At 35.8% G+C, this 22,337-nt stretch overlaps 1 protein-coding gene across 1 annotated transcript in view; it reads right to left on the bottom strand.

Moving 5' to 3' along the window:
* The window catches only part of Alg13 (ALG13 UDP-N-acetylglucosaminyltransferase subunit), a 76,818-nt gene that overhangs the window by 19,254 nt on the left and 35,227 nt on the right, over positions 1–22,337 (bottom strand). The window contains exons 12-23 of the mRNA XM_042690057.1: positions 21,890–21,965; positions 21,219–21,327; positions 19,922–19,986; positions 19,301–19,401; positions 17,972–18,099; positions 17,162–17,408; positions 16,633–16,746; positions 15,737–15,890; positions 14,926–15,046; positions 11,941–11,973; positions 11,798–11,853; positions 2,992–3,157 (exon numbers count right to left, since the gene is read on the bottom strand). Of these exons, the coding sequence (XP_042545991.1) occupies positions 2,992–3,157; positions 11,798–11,853; positions 11,941–11,973; positions 14,926–15,046; positions 15,737–15,890; positions 16,633–16,746; positions 17,162–17,408; positions 17,972–18,099; positions 19,301–19,401; positions 19,922–19,986; positions 21,219–21,327; positions 21,890–21,965 (1,370 nt within the window). The remainder of the gene's footprint in view (positions 1–2,991; positions 3,158–11,797; positions 11,854–11,940; positions 11,974–14,925; positions 15,047–15,736; positions 15,891–16,632; positions 16,747–17,161; positions 17,409–17,971; positions 18,100–19,300; positions 19,402–19,921; positions 19,987–21,218; positions 21,328–21,889; positions 21,966–22,337) is intronic.

Consider the following 22,337-nt stretch of genomic DNA (forward strand, 5'->3'; position numbering starts at 1 on the left):
GTATATTAAGACTACAAAAACTGGGTGGCAGGGATATATACTGCTTCTGATAATTATTTTCATTGAAGAGATCTAAAAAATACACTGGTGTTTTCAAGGGTAAAATGCATGTACTACCCCTGAGAATTCTGACTCACAAGACCATAGAGGATGACAAAATTAGAACATCTCATAATTGCTCATTTGTTCTAGCCTATATTACACTCAGAAAAAGGAGAATCTAGATAATAGAAGCTAATGTGATTGATGACATTAAAATGTTTTACACACCTTCTCTCAAATTTCCCACTTGGAAAAATAGCTCTATCAGTTGGCCACTAGTGTGGCTCATGTCTATAATTCTAGCTAGCTACTCGGGAAGCTAAGATTTGAGGATGATGGCTTGAAGCCAGCCTGGGCAAAAAAGTCTGTGAGACTTTTATATCCACTAAACAAAAAAAGCCAGAAGTAGAGCTGTGGCCGCCCAAGTGTGAGCCTTTAACTAAAGAATCTCAGGGACAACACTCAAGCCCTAAGTTGAAGTCCCAGAACTGGCACAAAAAGGCTTATCTTCCTTCTCCAAATATAAGGTTATTACATAGTATGTTCTCAACCTCCTAGACCTCTTTATTCTATGGGTATCCATATATTATTGACATTGGTTCTTCTATTATGCTTGTAATTTTCTTTTGGTAATTCAAAACTCAAAAAACTTATTCCCTAATATACTCTTGTCAAAATAACTTTCTATGATAGTACAAATACTCTGTGTTGTCCAATAAGGGAGTACAAGTGATTTGCGGTTTGTTGAGTACTTGGTAAGATGCTCATGAGAGTGCGAAATGAAGTTTTTTATTTAATGCTAACAACATGTGGCTAGTGAGTACCTTATTTCAAAGCACAGCACTAGCAGATTCTTCCAGAAGTGTTTATGGAAATCTTCTCAGATTTTTATATGCTGCCCCTAATTTCTTCTTATATTTCAGTTTGTTTAGCTCAAACGACTTTGTCTTTCAAGCCCAGTAATTTTTCTAGACTATACTGGTGCTGCTTGTTCTGAGTGGATGCTCTCTGGTATGATGAATGCTATTTCAGTATGCTTCAAAAATTTTTAAGCTTTTTAAATATCAATCAAGTTTTTTTTGGTATTTATACCTTTGTTGTTTTTGTTTAGTTCTCTTCAGCTTTCTTCAAATGACATCATCACTACTTGATCTCTTTTCGCTTCAGTGTGTCAACTTTGAATTCGTTTTGATTTTCATTCAGTTTTAGATTTCCCCTTACTTATAATTCTTCCTCTGCTTACCAGGCTTCTTACAAACTATACTACTGAAATAATATTTTCTTTCCAAGTCTTTCCTGAATTTTTACTTTGTGAAATTTTCTAATTATTCAGTAATATTTTACATTATTTTATTAATATAAATCTCATTTTGGAAGTTTTCGTAGAGTTTTTAGTTGGCAAATTTCTGACATGTTTTCACCTTCTCCAATGATATTATTCTGCTTTTTTCCCCTTAAGATATTTGCTAAGCCAGGTACTGATGGCTCATGACTGTAATCCTAAGTACTCAGAGTGCTGAGATCTGAGAATCACGGTTTGAATCCAGCCCAGACAGGAAAGTCTGTGAGACTCTTATCTCCAGTAAAACACCAGAAACCAGAAGGGGAGCTATGGTTCTAAGTGGTATAGTGATAACCTTGAGCAGAAAAAGCTCAGGAACAGCACCCAGACCCCTGAGTGCAAAACTCCCCAACTGACAAAAGAAAAAAAAATAACTGTTTATAAACTTTTACCTTAAATACTTTTATTTCCTCTTATGAACACTTTTCATAAACTTTTGGATGAGGTGGAATAAATGGTGGCTTTCCTAAATTCATGAACTCTCTTTGATTTTATAGTGTTCAAAAACATATGACTGCAATTTGTAATTCTTTAACTGGTCTCTCCAATGTTAATATGGACACATTCTTTCCCATTCTGATGAATTCTGAGTCCATTCCTAGCAGTTTTTTTTTCCTTAGTCAAAAATACAATCCCAAAAGGGAGCCCTGACCGATCACTTCTGTGAGTTCTAAATGAACTGTTCTAAGATTTTTGATCCTTTTACTATTTCCCTCATGTACTTAGTATTGGACAGATCAAATCCCTTCCCAGTTTTAGATGCTGCTTTCAAACTGGACACTCTACTTTCCAGTAAAATCTTATTAAATCTTTTTAAAATTAATTCTTAGGCCTATATAGCAACATTCTCTGTACTTCCACACAAACCCTGATAGCGTGCAGGTTTTGTGAATAGTGGTTTTCCTCTATCTGCTTAAATTTAGATGTCTAAGAGAATACTAAGTCACCTACTTTTATGCAAGATACTATCTATGGGCTTTGGTTTTGTTAAATCCATTTTCTTATTAGAACTAGGATTGAAAAGCTATCTTGATGTTGTCATCACTTTCCCAGAACTGCTAAGAACTTTAAATTACATTAACTGTAATTCCACAACTACTTCATGAATTGGTATTGTTAGTACTCCCATACTCATACATAATAAAGGATAAACTGTCCAAATGTATACTGTTAATAAGTTAATGAAACTAGGATTTGATTCCATATCTCTTAAAGATTGGAAGCCTAATATTCTTTATTATGACATTCTTGGGGTAATGATTCATAACAAAGGAAACATTTTAAAGCCAACTTTCAGAAACGTATCCTATGTGAAAGCATGCCTGTGTCAGTTCTTATATAATAAAACTTGACTCCAAGTTTTAGAAACTAGTACTAACCCTTTCAGTAAGCAACAAAAAGGGAAGAACAAAATTTTATCAGTAAAATTTACCAGAAGACAATTAAAATCTTGATTCTCAAATCTCTTGACTAAAAATACTAATCTTAAGTAGGTTAAACAAGTTAAATTGTGGAAATTAAATCAACCTGATCACCAGAATAGTTGTGTATGCATGTTAGTCATCAGAAAAAGAGACTCCCCAAATAAGCAATTGCTTACAACCTACCTGGCTTGCCTTGAGTAGGTGGAGTGACAAATACAGGCTGTATAGAATTCTGCGAAGAAACTGATGAGGTACTACTAGATTGATCACCTGCTGCACAGTTAGGTAAGACTGGAGCTGGAACATGACCAGGACAGGAATTTTCACTTGCTGCAGAATTTCCTATCACCTACAAAGAGAAGAAAATTCAGAACTCTTAAGTTTGGTTTCTAAAATGGTACTCATTTCTTATCTGATCCTAAATTTTAGGAATGTGTATTGATAATTAAAACAAGATGTCAAGCTCTATAAATACTATATAAAGGAAGCTTATTTCTTTGAGAAGATTCTAGTTTGAGATTTTTCTGAAAAGATAGTTATTAATATAATTTAAAAATCAAACATCAAGATGTGTACAATGCAGTTTCTCTCTAACCTGATCTTTATCTGCTTAGCAACCTTTTCCTGAAAAGGTAACTTCAGGATTTTCTGAATCCTATTCTAGAGGTATATGATACATTTAGTATATGTATATATACACAAAATATGTATTCCCACATTATTTGTGCATTATATATGTACATATGTGCATATAAACACATATACTTCATAGTTTCCCACATAGTTTCTTAAGGCAGAACAAGTGCTTTGCATTTTATGGAACTTTGTGAACGTATGAGGACAGTTGTTTGAGGCTACAATTTCTACTTAGGCCATAGTCTTTAAGAGATCAGACTACCTTCTCACAACATACAGTATTGAGCTATTCACAGAGCTCTTTTTCATGATTCTAGGGTTTGAGTTCAGGGCCTCTAGCAAGTCCTATACCCTTAGAGTCATACCTGTAGCTACCTATCCTTTTTTTTTTTTTTTGTCGGTCATGGGGCTTGAACTCTGGGCCTGGGCGCTGTCCCTCAGCTCTTCAGCTCAAGGCAAGCGCTCTACCACTTGAGCTACTTCTGGTTTTCTGAGTGGTTTATTGGAGATTAAGAGTCTAACTTTCCTGTCCAGGCTGGCTTTGAACCGTGATCCTCAGATCTCAGCCTCTTGAGTAGAGAGGATTACAGGTGTGAGCCACCTGTGCAAGCTAATCAGATGTTTCTGACAGGTTAATTTAGTACTGACTCATTCATTATGTAAGAGGTTCACAGCGGCCACAAGCAGGTTTTTTTTTTTTTTTATTGTAAAGCTACTATACAGAGGGTTACAGTTACATGAGTGAGGTTATGAGTACACTTCCTCTTGAACATTGTTACCCCCTCCATTGTTTTCCCCCTACCATCCCCTCCCTCCCTCCCTTCCCCGAGGTTCTTTTTTTTTTTTTTTTTTTGATTGTGATTAAATGATTACATAATTTCAAAGCCACAAGCAGGTTTTTGAACTTAACCACTGTACCAGGTACCAGAAGATACAATAATACTTTTAGAAACACAAATAGCTGGATAAAGGCAATGGAAAGGAAAAATCCACATCCTCTGTTTGACCCACTATAAAAGATTCCTTGGTAACTTATAAATATTACCTGCTGGGAGTAGATGTAAGAGGTAACTGTGTCCTAAGCAGATAAGAGAACACGGTCTTTTGTCGTAAAGAGACTTTAATGAACACAGAAATATAGATGAAAAAAGTGAAATCAAGAAATTAAAACTAATTTATTATAATATCTAAAGCTAAGTGAATGTGATCTGTTCTGAAATCATGCAAGTTTGGAAATGATTACTATGACAGTACCTTAAAAAGAATCATGACTCTAGCTCCTGGTTTAGGCTACTGCACTGTTCCCTATCCAGGGAGATTCTGCCCAATTGTAGACTGAATCTAGATAAACCAATCATTTTCTCATTGGTCTTTTTTGACTGAAGACCTTTGAACACAGTAGGAAAAAACAATAATATTGCTAAACAAAAGCCTTCTTCTCTCTGGTGATTAAGCAAGAAAGAAGACTGGGTTAGCTAATAGTTCAGCTATATCCTAGCTAAGCAGGACGTAAAGGATGTAGTAAGGTCCAAATACTATTTACTTCTGGCTAAAGAACCAAGCTTTATAAAACAACTAATCAGGGGCTGGGAAAGTGGCTCAGTGGTAGAGCGCTTGCCTTGCATGCATGAGGCCCTGGGTTCGATTCCTCAGCACCACAAAAGCAAAAAAAGAAAAAAGCCGGAAGTGGCGCTGTGGCTCAAGTGGTAGAGTGCTAGCCTTGAGCTGAAGAACTGAGGGACAGCGCCCAGGCCCAGAGTTCAGGCCCCACAACTGGACTCCCCTCCCCCCAAAAAAACAACTACTAATCAGACATAGGAATGACACACTACTGGAGCAGCTAAGAATAAAGGAGTAATAAGTGAAAGTTACTACATATTTGATATGTTATGCACTGTGAGCAATATGTAGCATGGATTTAATATTGCATTTCTCCAAAGTTTAAGTATAAGCAAATCACCTGTTGAAAACAAAACATCTGTCATGGCTGAGCAAGCCCTGTATGAATGCTTAAAAATATACCTAGCGAAAGACTTCAATGATGAGCATGTAAATAAAAAGTAGAAACCACTTTTCCTGGTTTCTTTCTGTGCCTGGAAATCTTTATTCAAGTCGTATATTGGTACTCTCACTTCAGAATGCTGAAAACAAATGACTTAAAGTTTTGTGAATTTGGTGATTGAAGAGTAGAAGTGGAGCCTATCATGAAGATAATTGAAAGCTATGAGAGTATATGATAAAGTTACAATAAAAAGGACCAAGTATCAAGTGAAATTAAAGTGAAAGAAATAAAGTGACCAAGCTTGCCCTCTCTAATGATGAGTCTGTTTTACTTGTCTTTTCTTTTTGGTACTAATTATGTCAGCAGATGGTATAAAAGAAGCATGTGATACGAGAATAAAGTGATGGTTGGGCTGGAAAAAAATCACTTGTTCTCTAAAAGAGACAAAGTAAGGGAAAAATATAAAGGTGTAAAAGAATTATGCATCTCAAAAATTTTTCTCTTCTCAGTATAATGCCTGGAGAGTAAAAGCAAAATTAGTACATAAAGCTGCCAAGGTAAAAGTAATCATAATGAAAAAAAATGAAAGTAAAATCCCTTCTTCATTTCCAGTTTTCCTAGGTACTATCTTTGCTTCCAAGGACTGTCCAAGGTTCTAAAATCATATTATGAAATAAACCAAATACATAAAGATATGTATTTCAGTTTAAAAATAAAAGATGACAGAAAATAGGACAGAAATATCCAAGGACTGGGAAAGGGACTGGAGAAGGGAAGAGAAAGGATTGGGCAGGAAAATACTAGTAAAGAAAAATCAAGGTATGATATGTGGAAATTAGATCCAAATTATAAACATATTTGCAAATATATATTGGATCATTAAACATGTGGTCTTAAGTAAGATATATGTGAGAAAGGTTTGAATTAACTCCTTCAAACAACCTGTAATTTAACAAAATAATACCAAAAAGCAAGGAGACAAAAGAATGAAAAGAGAGGAGCTGGGAAGGTGGCTCAGTGGTAGAGCGCTTGCCTTGCATGCCTGAGGCCCTGGGTTCGATTCCTCAGCACCACATAAGCAAAAAGAAAAAAGCAGGAAGTGGTGCTGTGGCTCAAGTGGTAGAGCGCTAGCCTTGAGCTGAAGAGCTGAGGGACAGCGCCCAGGCCCAGAGTTCAGGCCCCACGACCGGACCCAAAAAAAAAAAAAAAAAAGAATGAAAAGAGAAAGGGAGGGTGAATACATTCACAATATTCAATGTGCATATGTGAAAATAAAACAAGATAATTAGAGGGGATAGGTGGAGTTGGGAGATATGGAGGACAATGATGGAAGGAATGACATTCATCAAAATGCACTGTACTCATAAACTGATAATATTGATTGAAACCTTTTTTTTTGTTTTTTGTCAGTCATGGGGCTCAAATTCAGCCTGGGCACTGCCCCTCAGCTCTTCAGCTCAAGGCTAGTGCTCTACCACTTGAGCCACAGAGCCACTTCTGGTTTTCTGAAGTGTTGATTGGAGCTAAGAGTCTCATGGACTTTCGTGCCCGGGCTGGCTTTGAACTGCGATCCTGAGATCTCAGCTTCCTAAGTAGCAAGGATTACAGGTGTGAGCCATCAGTGCCCATCTGAAACCTTCTTTTACAACTACTTACAGATAATTTAAAAAGTTTTTAAAAAATCAATGCATAATACAATTTTTCCAAGTCTTTCCATTTCCTTACAAATGGTACAATATCATTGTAATAGAAGCATAGAAATCCACTGTGTATATATACAACATTTTCTTGATCCATTCATATGCTGAAGGTCATCTGGGTTGATTCCAAAATCTTGGCTATGGTAAACAACATTGCCATGAACATGGTTGTGCTGGTAGCTTTAGTGTGGCCTTGTTTGTGGTTTGTTAGATAAATGCCCAGGAGTGGAACTGTTGGGTCATAGCGAAGTAAGTAAGCCAGACCCAAGGAAACATAGGTCGCAAGGTCTCCCTTATTTGTTATAACCACAAAGTGCCTATAAATCTACAAGTAACCATGCTGGATGGTAAAAGACAAAAAAATACACTTGGACATAATAAATTATACAGGACTCTAAATTCACACATTGAAACTAAAAAAAGATATCTTTAAGAGAGGATCACTAAAGTTCAATAGCTTTGGGCATATGATCATATAAAATGATGCTTATCACAATGAACTCCAAGAAACTGAAACAAGAGGTATTATGTTATTTTACTTGTTTTTTTCTCCTTTGTCACTGTTTTTGTTTTTATACCTTTTCTCTTGTATATAAGTTTATCTGTTTGGGGGAGGATAAGGTGGAGCATAGAAATGATGGGATAAAAAGGTAAACAAATGCAGCAGTGATTCTCACTAGATACTATGTTGAAAACAAACTATACAACTTGTGGGGAAAAGGGTTGGGAGTGAAAAACTCAAAGAAAAGAGGTAAGAGGTGATACTGTTCAAAAAGAAAAGTATTCATTACCTGACTTGTGTAACTATAACCCCTCTGTATATCACCTTTACAATAAGAAAATGCATAATATATACAGATATAGAAATATCACAATGAAATGTCCCATAATATACACAAGTAATATAGGTTAATAATTTCAGGTGAAAAAATAAAAGTTAGGTATGGCCATATTAGTTGTTTGGCCATTGAAATATAAACAGGAATGTTAATGGTCAGCCAGGTACTGATGGTACATGCCTATAATCCTAGCTATTCAGGAGGCTAAGATCTGAGGTTCATGGTTTGATGCCAAACTGGACAGGAAAGTCCCTGATAGATCCATCTCCAATTACTTATCAAATAAAAAGCCATAAGTGGAAGTGTGAATAAAAAGGGATCAGAGAAAAATAAATCCTTAAAATCTAAACAATTTAATCAATAAATGGGGTAAAAAAGAGATACTTCTCAGAGGAATAGTAAGAATGGCCAATATACACATGAACAAATGGTCAACATCTCTGGCCATAAAAGAAATGCAAACCAAAACAACATTGAGATTCCATGTCATCCCAGTTAGCATGGCCATTATCAAGAAAACAAACAATAACAGATGCTGTTGGGGATGTGGCCAAAAGTGAACTCTATTACACAGTTGGAGACTTCTTCAACCACTTTGGAAAGCAGTATGGAGGTTCCTCAAAAGACTAAACAAGAGCTACCCTATAACCCAGCAATTCTACTCCTGGGCATTTATCCAATTGACCACAAAACAGGCTATACTACAGCTACCAGCACAACCATGTGAACTGCAGCATTATTTACCATAGCTAAGATATAGCACTAACCCAAATGCTCTTCAGTACATGAATAAAGAAAATGTGATATGTGTGTGTGTGTGTGTGTGTGTGTATACACACACACACACACACACACACACACACACACACACAATGGAATTCTATGCTTCCATCAGAAAGAAGGACATTGCCAATTTGCTAGGAAGTGGAAGGACTTGGAAAAAATCATAGTGAAGTAAGCCAGATCCAAAGATACAGTTTGCATGGTTTCCCTCATTTTTTGGGTGGGTGGGGGGTCCAGTCGTGGGGCCTGAACTCTGGGCCTGGGCGCTGTGCCTCAGCTCTTCAGCTCAAGGCTAGCGCTCTACCTGAGCCACAGCACCACTTCCGGCTTTTTTCTTTTTGCTTACGTGGCGCTGAGGAATCGAACCCAGGGCCTCATGCATGCAAGGCAAGCACTCTACCACTGAGCCAACTTCCCAGCCCGGTTTCTTTCATTTTTTGTAATTAGAATGCTCCTAATAAATCTACATGTAAACACAATGAATGATCGAAAAAATATCCACTGGGACATGACAAATTATACAGGACTCTAGACATTCACACAGTGAGGCTAAAGGATATATGCACAGGAGTGAATGACAATAGCTATGTGAATTTTTTTTTTTTTAGTTGCTATTGTTGCTTTTTTCTTTTCCTTTTGTCTTGTATGTTAGTTTATATATGGGAGGGCAGGGGAAAGCACAGAGAAGGTGGAAGAAAGGATAAATACGACACTGGTACTCACTAATCACTAAGCAGAAAATGAACTATACATCCTGTGGTTGGGGACAGAAGGGAAAAATTGGGAAAGAGCAAGGGAAGGAGAGACATGGTTCACAACGAATTGTACTCGTCACCTAACTCATGTCACTGTAACCCCTCTGTATACCGTTCTACAATAACAAAAAATATTTTAAAAAGAAATAATATCAACTGAAAAAAATCTTACTGGTAAGATTTATGATTTAAGGAAATTAGGAAAACACACACTAGCATGGTTTTCAGACTGTAATCAGCAATCTTTCACAGGAAAGAATTAGTAATTTATGGATAGGAATGAAAAGGAACAGAGGGCCCTAGTATACAGTAACCCATGGGGTTGAAGAGATAACTGTTTCAACCCTAAAATATAAGGTGAATACTTTGAGAAAAACCAGTTAGAATTCACTTTCATAGCATGGATCAAAATCATTGAAAATTTCTGAAGAAAAGATGCCTCAAAGAAAGTTCAGCTATGGGCAATCACTAAATTATCACATGTGGACAAAATATCTCAAGGAAAAATATACAAAATAAGTCTGATATATTTTGTTTTGTTTATTTATTTATTGTCAGTCATGGGGCTTGTACTCTGAGCCTGGGTGCTGTTCCTGAGCTCTTCAACTCAAGACAAGTGTCCTAACACTTGAGCCACAGTGCCACTCCAATTATCTTAATCCTAGCTACTCAGGAGGCTGAGATCTGAGGATTGCAGTTCAAAGCCATCCCAGACAATAATCTCTGTGAGACTCTATCTCCAATAAACCACTAGAAAACCGGAAGTGATGCTGTAGTTTAAGTGGTAGAGTGCTCGCCTTGAGCTGAAGAGATGAGGGACAGCACCCAAGCCTAGACTTAAAAAAGTCTCACAGACTTTCCTTTGAACCATGATCCTTACATCTCAGCCTCTTGAGTAGCTGGGACTATAGGCATGAGCCACTGGCCCCTGGCTCCTGGCTGGCTGGTATGTTTTAGATGTTCACAATCAAGTAAAACTCAGAAATAAGAAAGCAAAGCATTATAGCAAATTTGATTAGCATAGCTATAAAATGAATCAGAAGTATGGTTATTGGTACACAAAACTAATAGGGATAAAATAGAGGATTAAATAAATTAATGTCACAGCCAAAGAAACCAAGACTCAGAAATAATATTATTCAAGGAAAGTAAAATAATCTGTGAGCCCCAGTCCTGTGAAAGAAGCAGGCAAGCTACCAAATTACCACCTTCAAATATAACCAGGGACAGGTAGGTCTTCTTACAAGAGTTTCAGAAAATAATAAACCAGAAAACACTTTCCCACGCATAACTTGGTGGCTACATAGTATACCCATAATGATCTCAGAACTGTGATAGGCCAAAAACTACATTTCTTCCACTTTCCCCCATTCTGAGAAGGAACACTAGTGTAACTGGTCATCTCATGTGCACCACTCTAAAACCGGCGAACAGTAAACTTTGTAGGTTTGATTTTAGGTCTAGTTCAGGAAGAACAACAGATGAACCCAGTATGAGGAATTTTACATAATCATTTTGAAATCCTCACTTTTGCATCTGAATACACTGAATGGGGCTCAGAGGCTGCTTCCCTTAGTACAAAAATCACTATTTCCCTTTTTTAGAGAAATTTAGTTGAATATTATAGTTTTAATGCTGTCAAAATATTTCTAACTTTTTGCCTTCCAGGTAGACAAAAGTTAAACTCAGTGAGATTTGATGTAGTCAATGAAATAAAGAAGATTGGTATGTGGCATCTGCAGTGGAAACTTTAAGAGTCAGTGCACCATTTACCACCTTTGATTTCCTGAGTTGGCAATCATGAATGGAGTAGCTTCTATAGGCTTTCACTGTGCACATACTATAAACAAGAAGCAAACTTAATTGTATTAAGTAAATAAAATTTATAGCTCATTCTGATACAAAAATCATAATGAAAATTTCTGGTACAAAAAAACTCCGGTAATAAAAACATTTAAAAGAATGTCACTGTCAATGTAAGAATTTCTTTTTATTCTGATATAGATATATCTATACATAGATTAACTTACTAAAGGCCTTATTTCTTTTTTAACTTCTATTTTATTATAAAGATGTTATAAAGGGGTTACAGTTACATGAGTTAAGGTAACGACTTACTTTATTTCTAGACCTCAATTTTAGATATATAATGGGAACAACGCTAACTACCTCAAAGTGTTTTGCTGACTTAAATACATGTATATGTAGAACCCCGAGAACAGTACCCTAATTTATAGTAGGAGTTAACAATGTTTGCCATTATTAAGTACCTACCAAGTTTGCTGTAGATGCAGTCGTGCTATACACATCTGAATTTCCATAGTCAGTTTCTAGAAGAGTCAATGTAAAGCAAAAAAAAAAAAATTACATTTGAAATTTCATCAAAGACATAAGGTTTTATCTAGAATCTCACTGACCTGATGAGTAAAGATATTCTTCATGATATCCCCCTACAAATAATAAAGGAAAATGTTGTATTATTTTAACAGAACCAAATAGGCAGTCCTTGCTTTTTCTTATGTTTCATGAGTGTATTTTCAAAACCAAAATTAGCATATTCTTGATAGGTATTTGAGCTTTTTAGTCAATAGATAATGAAACCAGAAATAGGCTATAAACAATAAACCAGGCTTGTTGGTATATGCCTGTGGTCTTAATTACACAGGAGGCCACAGGTAGGAGGATCAGGGTAAGTCCTAGGCAAATCCTGCCTGAAAAATAAATCAAAACTAAAAAGTGCTGGGCCATTGCTCAAGTATGAACTAGAGTGCTTGTCTAGTAAACCCAAGCCTCAGTTCAAACCTCAGCATCACAAAAAAGTAATTTCTTTCCTGATCTGTTTTCCAGCATGTTTCATGTATGTGTATATAGACATATGTCTATATATGTGTATTTCTTCAAAGTATGCATGGGTAGTTTTTCTTCAAAGGATGATAATAGACAAAAGTACTCTCCATTAATATCAACAGGCAATTGAAACACAAAGTAAATCTCCAACTTTATAATTTTCTACCAAAGAAAGCCCACAGATGTAAACTGGATTCGATTCTTCAAAACATAGTACTATCAACCAAACAGATAGTAAGACTTAAGTTCAGAATAAAGGTTCTGTTATTTTAAATATGTCACTGTGAATAGTATATATGTAGTTACTCATACGGACTACAAGGAAAAGTTAAAAAGTCATCTGAATAAACGATCATAGTAAGGATCTTTAAGAACATTCATGGACATGCATGTTTTCACACATCATTCTGTGTCAGATATTCTTGCCCTCATTAAATTCTTAAAGTGTTTTCCTCTATATAACTAGCAAGAAGAATATAACAAGTAAGGATTTTTATTCAGATTAACTTATACCTTAAAGCCACTAAATCATCTGCAGTTTTTCAGTACATGTTTATTATATTAAAGGAGGCTTTGGGGGACTGGGAAGGAGGCTCAGTGGTAGAGTGCTTGCCTTGCATGCATGAGGTTCTGGGTTCAATTCCTCAGCACTACATAAGCAGAAAAAGCTGGAAGTGGCTCAAGTGGTAGAGCGCTACCCTTGAGCTGAAGAGCTGAGGGACAGTGCCCAAACCCAGAGTTCAAGGCCCCACGACCAATCGAAAAAAAAAGAGGCTTTTTCTCTTTTTTGCTGTTGTTTTTAATGTACTATGTGATTTTTTTCTTTTGTATGTTGTTTCACCATTGTATAACCCCTGTTGTCATTGTATTTGATTCCGGTGCCCTGCATCTTATATATACATTTTTCTAATTTGGGGAGGGGAATGGGAAATAACAAAATGCTGAAACAAGGATACACAATGATCCATTATAACAATGAGATGTATGAGACACTATGTTGAAAATGAACTTCACAACTTGGCAGGGAGAGGGAGGAGTTGGGGAGGGAAGAGATAGTAGGGGAAAAACAAAGGAGGGGGTAACAATGCTTGATAGAAAATGTACTCATTAGTCATGTAACTGTAACCTCTCTGTACAGTATCTTTACAATAAAAAAAAGTAAATGGTCAAGCCTGTAATCCTATCAACTCTGGAAGTTGAAATCTGAGGATCACAGTTCATAGCCAGCTAGGGGAGATATCTATGAGATTATCTCCAATTAATCACAGAAAAGGCTGAAATTGGAATTGTGGCTCAAATGGAGAGTTTGAGCAAGAGTTCAAACTCCAGGACCAGCAAAATATTTACTTGTTCAAAGAAAACACTTCATGGTCAGAGGTAATATTAGTAAGAGTGTGTGTGTTTGTGATATGTGTGGTATATATAAAGTGCTAGAGATAAATACCAGTTCAAAATCTTACTCTTCTATTCACAAAGGATTCATATCTCCATTTAAATGAAATGTCCAGAGTAAGTAAACTATGGATTGGTGATTGCCAAAGGCTGGAGGAAGGAGATCACAGGTAAATGGTAGTGGGTGCTAGTGGATATGGGGTTTCTTTGGAGGATGATAAAAATGGAAGATAGGGGCTGGGAAGGTGGCTCAGTGGTAGAGCGCTTGCCTTGCATGCATGAGGCCCTGGGTTGATTCCTCAGCACCACATAAGCAAAAAGAAAAAAATCGGAAGTTGCACTTTGGTTCAAGTGGTGGAGTGCTAGCCTTAAGCTGAAGAGCTGAGGGACAGCGCCCAGGCCCAGAGTTCAGGCCCCATACCAGACCACCCCCCCCCCACCCCCCCGGCAAAAAAAAGGAACAAAAATGTCCTAATATTAACTGTGGTGGTGAATGTGCCAATCTGAGTACAGCAAATGCTACTTAATTGTACACTTTGAGTAAACTATGCAATATATAACTTATGTCTCAATAAAGTTGCTACAAAATTATGAGACATTGCCACTTACAGAAAGTATGGCTTTGGCAATATCATTTATCTTTGAATTTCAATTTTTTCATTTATAAAATAGGAATTCCAAATTTCTCAGAAGGATGCAATAAGAATTTCATTAAATTATAAATATACTTTACTAGAACAGACAGCAAATTAAGATTCAATAAATACTAATAATTACAGATGAAGTAGAGTACTTTGGAGGAAGGATTTATTTCACATCAGTCTTATCAGGTAAAGTACTAGTCACATGAGAAGCCTAAAGTATACAAATGGTAAAAACTATGAACAGTACAATATCATTAAGGAGTATTTTTCATACTGTTATCTCATCAAATAAAACTCACTCTATTCAGAGTACTATAAATAAATTATAACAATGTAGAATAGAAATCTATGAAAATATCAGGTCATACTCAAAAACCCAGAAAGCTTAAAAGAATTTATATAATTTGTATTTTTAATAAGACAGCAGAACAGAGTTAGACCTTCTTAAGCCAACCCTCTGGTTCACTTCACAACTCTTATGTTCTAATTCCTATTTCTATTTGACACTAAATGACTCACCATTGTCATTACTGCCATTACCCTCCGTTGAATTCAAAGTCTGTTTTCCTGAGCCATGTCCTTGCCTTGTAACGCAGTATCCTGAAGTAACAGGAACCATCGTAGGAGGACCTCCATGGTTCTGTACCAAGACACACACATACAAAACACACATACACACACTTGCAATCCTCTGCTTAGTAACGTATTAGGATGATTTGAAAGTAATTTAAAGAAACTACACTAACACTATAAACTGCAATTTTGAGAAGTGTGTTAATTTAATAAGTAATTAATTCAAATTGTAGTTTAGAATTGAAAAATATGTCAATAATGGTCAAGAAACCGGAATATATTAGCCCATATATAGGCAAGGTTAGCTAACTCTATCCACTTCTCCAAGAATAGCATTTGGGAAAAAAAAAACAAAAAACTATTTTCACCAGGTACAGTAGCAAACGCCTATAACCTCAACTCTTGGGAGAATGAGATAGGAGGATTGTAAATTCAAAGCTAGCCTAGGCTACATAATAAGATCTTGTCTCAAGAAAAACAAAGAAACAAATCAAATTTAAAAGCTCTAAGGAGCTAAGTTGGTGCTTGCCCTGAAGGACTTTATTTAGTTGTTCAAACTAATACTTAAAATTAGGGCCAAACTAATACTTAAAATTAGGGCTGAGGATATATCTCAAAAGTAAAGTACTTGCCTTACCTGTATAAAGACCCAGGTTTGATACCTAACACCAGAAAAAAAAACCTTAAAATTTACATATATTACCTTTAATTTTAAAAAGGTGTAACAGCTTTACAAGTGAAGCTCTGATCCACTTACAGGTAAAGTTGGATAAGCAGTCTCATTCCCTTCTGCAACTTCGTAGTAAGCAACAGTTTCTTGAAGGCCACTGGGAATCTGGCCTCCTGGGGCAAAGCTGTACTGGCATTCCTTATTCATACAACGCATCTGACGATGACCACGTCTATAGGAACTTACATAATTTGGAAAATAAAAAGGGCAAGTAAGTTAAAACATGGCAATAACTTGTGTTAGTTTGTTTGGTGCCAGTCCTAGAGCCTGAATTGAGGGCCTGGGCACTGTCCCTCCGGTTTTGTGCTCAAAGCTAGTGCTCTACCAGTTTGAAGCACAGTGCCATTTCCCTTTTTTGGTAGTTAACTAGAAATAAGACATTCAGAGACTTTCCTGCCTGGGTTGGCTTTGAACCGCAATTATCAGATCTCACCCCTCTTACCTGCTAGGATTACAGGGATAAGCTACCAATGCTTGGCTATCTTCATTCTTTTAAGTTACTAGGTTTGAACTCTGAGGCTTAGAGAGCCTGCCAGGATGGTCTTCTTATCAATTAGTCTGTTTTCTGGTTATTTCTGAGATATGGTCTTGATTCCTACCTCAGTGCATAACTGGGCATGATCTGCCTATGTCAGGCTTTTTTGACATGGTTAAGATAACAAATACTACCCCCACTGCATCCAGCTCTACATTGAGAAAGGATTTTGTAAACTTTTCTTACCCAGCTGGCCTTGAATTACAGTTCCCCTAATCTTAAGCAGCTAGGATAACAGGCATGAACCAGCATTGCCCAGCTTCCTTATACTTTCCAAATAATAATTCAAATAAAGTTGATACCTTCAAAAATTAGTCCATATTACATTTTCAACAATAATACCAGACATAGACATTTTTTTCTAACATTGAACACTTCAACTACTTACCGGGATCTATAGGAGATGTTATCATAGTTCTGGAAGCACCTTTTACCTGGGCCAGGGTAAAAACCAACTTTAGGGTTCGGTACACTGTGTCTATCTATAAAGTGAGATGAATCCCTAAAAGTAAAGGGAAAGGAAAAATGGAACTTTTTGATTTTAGTCAACCTCTGTAATTAAACAGATTCAGCATGCCTTTCTGGAAACATCCAGTTAGGAAGAACTTTGCACTGGTATTAGGATTATTCTTGAGTATGGTGGCAAATATCCTAAGGACACTTATTTGATACTATTTTATCTTCAAGTATCTCTTCAACTGTTCAGCATTTCCAAACATAAGAATATAAACTGGCCAATAAATTCTTTTGGTAAGAATTAAGTATATATCAGCTCTAAGCTCTCTTTGGACACAGAATAAAAAAGTGTCTAAATGATTTTTCTTAATTCTATAATTAAGTGCTTTTTCTTAATTCTATAATTCTGTTCAGGAATTATTTGTATAAGATATACACTGTCATGAAAGTCAAAGTCTTACCTGAACATCCCATATCCACGACCATGTCTTTGAGATGAATGTTGAGGATAAAAATATTCACTGGACATAACATTGCCAGCCATCTGTGAGTACTGCAGTGGAGGACCATGTCCATAATGCATTCCATGGTGAAGCCTAGGTGGGAGGATGGGTTCTCCCCTGCCACAGGCCATATTCATATGGACCTCCTTTCCTCGGCCTTTTTTGAAGATCTTCTTCCGCTGCTTTATACTCATCTCTGACATAGCTTTTAAACAATAAACATAGTAAATTTCATAACCAAATGAAAAATCCAGCAGCCCTCTACTTCCACATGTGCCTTAAAGTTTTTAGATGCTTTTTGTAGGAACAAATGAAAGAGATGTAAAGAAGGAAATTGTCACCCACATTACTATGTTCCAGAAAGCTATGTTTAATATCTCTGGTGGTTTTCCTGAGTTTACTTCTTGGTGATTTGAAAAACATTTTCCCTTCAAGTTAGTTTACAGCATAAAATCTACACTAGCTTAAGTTTACACAACCACCTATAACAATTATTCAATCAGGGACATTTTGACATGTTCTTCCTCAGGGTACATCTGGTATGTCCTATTTGATTGTCATAATAGCACCTAGTAGTTAGAAGCCAAGGATCATGATACAATGCACAGGAGAACCCTCCTCTACAACAAAGCATTAGTCATCCCAAAACATCAGTAACATGTAAGCTAAGAAATCACACAAGACATATAATATACATTTACCAAGTACAATGTTGGTATATAAAGGGGGCTACTGAAAGCGAAAAATAAAAACCTTTAGCATACAAACCTATTTCTGGGACATAGCTTCCAGGTATTTTGTGATAACCTCTTCCTTTTCGACTTGGTACAGCATTCCAGGAAGGAACAGATGTCACTTGGGTAACTGGTTTTAAATTAGCCAGTGGAACAACATGCCTTAAAGTTAAATGAGTCACCATGAAGCCACTGCAACAAAGACTTTACTCTCATTCAGTACCCATATCCCCACCACCCCTCATGATTCATTTTCAAGTGCATTTTCTTTAAATCTATTGTTTACTAGCTTCCCTGTTTAGTTTTGTTTGTAAGTTAGAAAATCTAGGAGTACTTTTATAATTTCAGAATTTGTTGTACATACTATCATATGTGGTAGACTGTTACTAGATCATAAAGATTTGTTCCCTCTCCTTAGAACAATCATATCTGCTCCCTACTCCAATGGCTATAGAAACCATTTACTTTGGCCAATAAAAAAATGTGATTTTTAAGGACCAGCAAGTGGTCTGTTATATTTTTTTTCCTCATTGTGATCATGGAAAAATGTATGTAAAGAGGGAACCACTATCAGCCCAGATCTTCCTTTACTGACTCATTATGGACATGCTAAATGAGCAAGAAATTATTATTTTAAACTCCGGAAATGTTTCTGATTGTTAGGTCAACATAGCTCAGTTTAATGTATCTTTTGTGTGCATGGTGGTCCTGGGGCTTAAACTCAGGGCCTGGGCATTGTCATTGAGCTTTTTTGCTCAAGGCTACTGCTCTACTACTTGAGCCACAGCTCTACTTTAAGCTTTTTTGCTACTTAACTAGAGATAAAAGTCTCAAAGCTTTTCTTGCTCAGGCTAGCTTCAAATCTCAGCCTCCTGAGTAGCTAAGATTACAGGCATGGGTCACCAGCTCAGTTTAATGTATCTTAAAGTGTACTACTAACAGCATAACCAATACCTGGAAATTCAATTTATTGAATACATTGAAAACAGTAATTTTGAGACTTCAGAGATCAAGTTTAATCTGTTTTTGACACTGCATATAAATTATAAAGGACTAACGCAGCTTGTTCTGATGCTAGAAAACTCAAACTACCTGTTCAATTACTATGATGGACAGTTTTACACCAATATTCTGTTGTACTTAGTTCTAATAAGTTGACTATTAACTACGATTTGGAAGTTCTTATATGTGATTACTGTATTTAGGCATTGCATTTCAGCAGATGCTTTATAATGTAAAATATTAGGCCAGTAACAGATGTTTCTGATTATTTTAACATTAATACTATGAAAATGCCATAGTGATACAAGACTTTAGTATTTTAACAAATTATGTTCAAAAAAACAAATTATTATGGTCTTACTTTTCTGCCAGTTCTTCAATGAAAACTGTTACTGAATTGTTCTCATTTCCTACTTCTTGAATATGAGCATTATAATATTTTCCATCTAATTTCAAACGAACCTGAAAGGCAACGTATCTAGTCATGTCTACTGACATACCTGGCTTCTCCCAGACAAAAATAATATTTTTTCCCAAGTGAATTTTAATATCTACTATTTTTAAATGACAATACTATCCACAGAGATCAATGAAGAAAGTACATACGGGATGAATCTTACATCTAAATAAATTTCACAAAGGTTTGCAACTAAAATCCAATAAAATACTAAAAACATCTTTTTAACATTTGTACATAAAATCTTGATCAAATTTTTCTTTTTGTAGTATGAGGGATCAAGCTCAGAAGCTTACATATCCTAGTCAAATAGGTTCCACCACTGAGTTATATTTACAATCCAGTTTTTTTGGAAAAGGTCCACTAGATATAGCTCTGGCTGGACTTGAATTCACTATGTGTCTGGCCCAAGCTTGCCTCAGGCTCCTGAGTGCAGGAATTATAGGTGACTACTGTGCCCAACTCATATTGATGACTATAAGCAAAAATTTGGGAAAAAAAAGTTTTGAAAAAGAAGGAACTAACCTGACATTTGTCTCCCAAATAGTACTGTCTCCCGGCATACTCAAGGTAATCCGATTTCTGGAGTTCTAATAAAACAAAAATAAAACTAGATTACAACTGATTTGGATTACTTGCAATTTTCAAACATTTCCTAATCTATGTTTACCATAGTATTTAACAGTGCTATCATTGTAAGGTCATTCTAACATTGTTTAAAATTTTTTTTAATTATTATTATTATTATTATTATTATCAGTTCTGAGGCCTGAACTCTGGGCCTGGGCACTGTCCCTTACTTAGCTCTTCAGCTCAAGGATAGCGCTCTACCACTTGAGCCACAGTGCCACTTCCAGTTTTTTCTGCTTATATGGTGCTTAGGAATCAAACCCAGGGCCTCATGCATGGTAGGCAAGCACTGTACTACTGAGCCACCTTCCCAGCCCCAATTCTAACATTCTTGATGGATTATTCCTGTGGCCAATTTAGAGTAGCTTTGGAGAATAGTTTTGTGTTTTAAAATACAAACAGGTTGAAAACATAGAGTTTGTAAGTAGTCAAATACTAAAGCAGGACCATTTGAAAGTATTATTTACCTTTCTTTAAAAACAACTTATTATGTTATAAACTTAACCTTATTTAACTAACCATGATTAGGCTCACCAAAGTTCAAGAAGCTGAATGTGGAACATTTTTTTAAAGTTTAATTTCATCCATTTCACAGAGATAAATAATTACCTATTTCAATGGTTGACAAATTCTTCTGTAAGGAGCCACATAATAGATATTTTAAATTTCCTGGCCCACACAGACTCTGTCAGAACTACTCAATTTTGCTATAAAACTTCATAAACACTGAGATTTGAGTTTTACATAATTTTCATGTCACAAATACTTCCCTTTAATTTTTTCTATCAACTGAAATATAAAAGCCCATGGACGAAAAACAGGTAATCAGTCATATGTGGCCCACAGGTCTATCTAAATTATTCACCTACTCCTGAAGGGTAATCATAATGCATAACTTTCAGATAGGCTTGTTTCTAGTCACAAAGAGTTCTTGTCTGGAACTCTTAAAGTTATCTATATGTTATGCCCATATAATCTTTGCAAAGTTTAATTCCAGGTAAGCAAAATGTTCAAAAAGATCCCTCCCCACTTCTAAATCTATGTCTCCTCCTTGAGATTTAAAATATAGATTGATAAATACATGCTTAAAATTCCATGCTTATGTCAGTATGTTAGAAACGTCCAAGAAACAGTTTGCAAAATTATCCTGGATTGGTCAGGTATCAAATGGATCACACTGATATTTCATTACCTTTTCTGCTATCCAACCAAACATCAAATTCTACATTACGATAGATTTCTGGATCCAGGGCTTTGAGCACCTTATAGGGGAAGAACAACTTCGGCAGATTTTCTAGAGACTAAAACAAAAATAATCAAGCTACAAATTCACCATTTTCAATTCTTCCTTCTGAAAAATTTATTGTCAAATTTTATTATAATTCCCAAAGGAACTATCTTTCTCCTGCTTCTTAGCCATTCACCATACTAAATATTAACTACAAACTTGAAAACCTGCTTGATTTTATAGGCCTTATATGTATGTTTAACATTTCTCCTCAAGAACCAGTATCAGTACCTAATTTCTTGAAATAACAAAGACACTATATCCTTTAAATAAAGCAATTTTTGTACAAAAAGACTGCTTATAGACTAAATATTGGCCTATTATAATTTTAACTTGAAAAAAGATCTGAAATTTCTTGTCAGATTTTGCATTGAAAAACTCACAATTTCATTAATAGCAATTCAGGAAAATTAGTGCAGTTTTAAACAGGTAGGTATTTAATAAAGGAAAACACGACCACTTCCTATATGCACCTCACAAAATTAGGATGGGTCACCTGACGTTAACTTTTAAATTATCATGTTATTGAGCCAGTAGTATGAAAATTTTTTTTCTTAAAAAAAAAAAAATCAAACCTTTGATTCTTCTGATCCTTGAATACAACCCTCTGGGATATTTTCAACACTGCAGAAGGTACCACACTCTTCAGTCCTAATTAAAAAGATTTAGAACAAAGGGCTTTAAATGAAATAATTATTCACATCTAACAACTATGCAACCACCTAGTGGTAAAGTAGCTCAGATCGAAAATTTTTTTAAAAATTAAGCTTGCACCCCAACATCTGCATTATGCCTTCCTTGTAACTGTGTGCTACAATACAATTACTCAATAGATTATATCTGTATTTTAAGAGCTCCCAAGGGCAAATGCACATTAAGATGGTTCCCATGACCCTGCTTTTACTGTTTACACTCTTGTGTTTTTCCTACTCCAAGAGTTTGCTTCTAATCAATACATTACTTACTTGATTACACTAAGAAAGAATGTAGTACTCATCTTGTTGGTTTCTCTGTCACTAGTAA

The sequence above is a fragment of the Dipodomys spectabilis genome, unplaced genomic scaffold, assembly GCF_019054845.1.
Source record: "Dipodomys spectabilis isolate Male_0828 unplaced genomic scaffold, ASM1905484v1 ptg000132l, whole genome shotgun sequence".
In the NCBI taxonomy this organism is placed as follows: Eukaryota; Metazoa; Chordata; class Mammalia; order Rodentia; family Heteromyidae; genus Dipodomys; species Dipodomys spectabilis.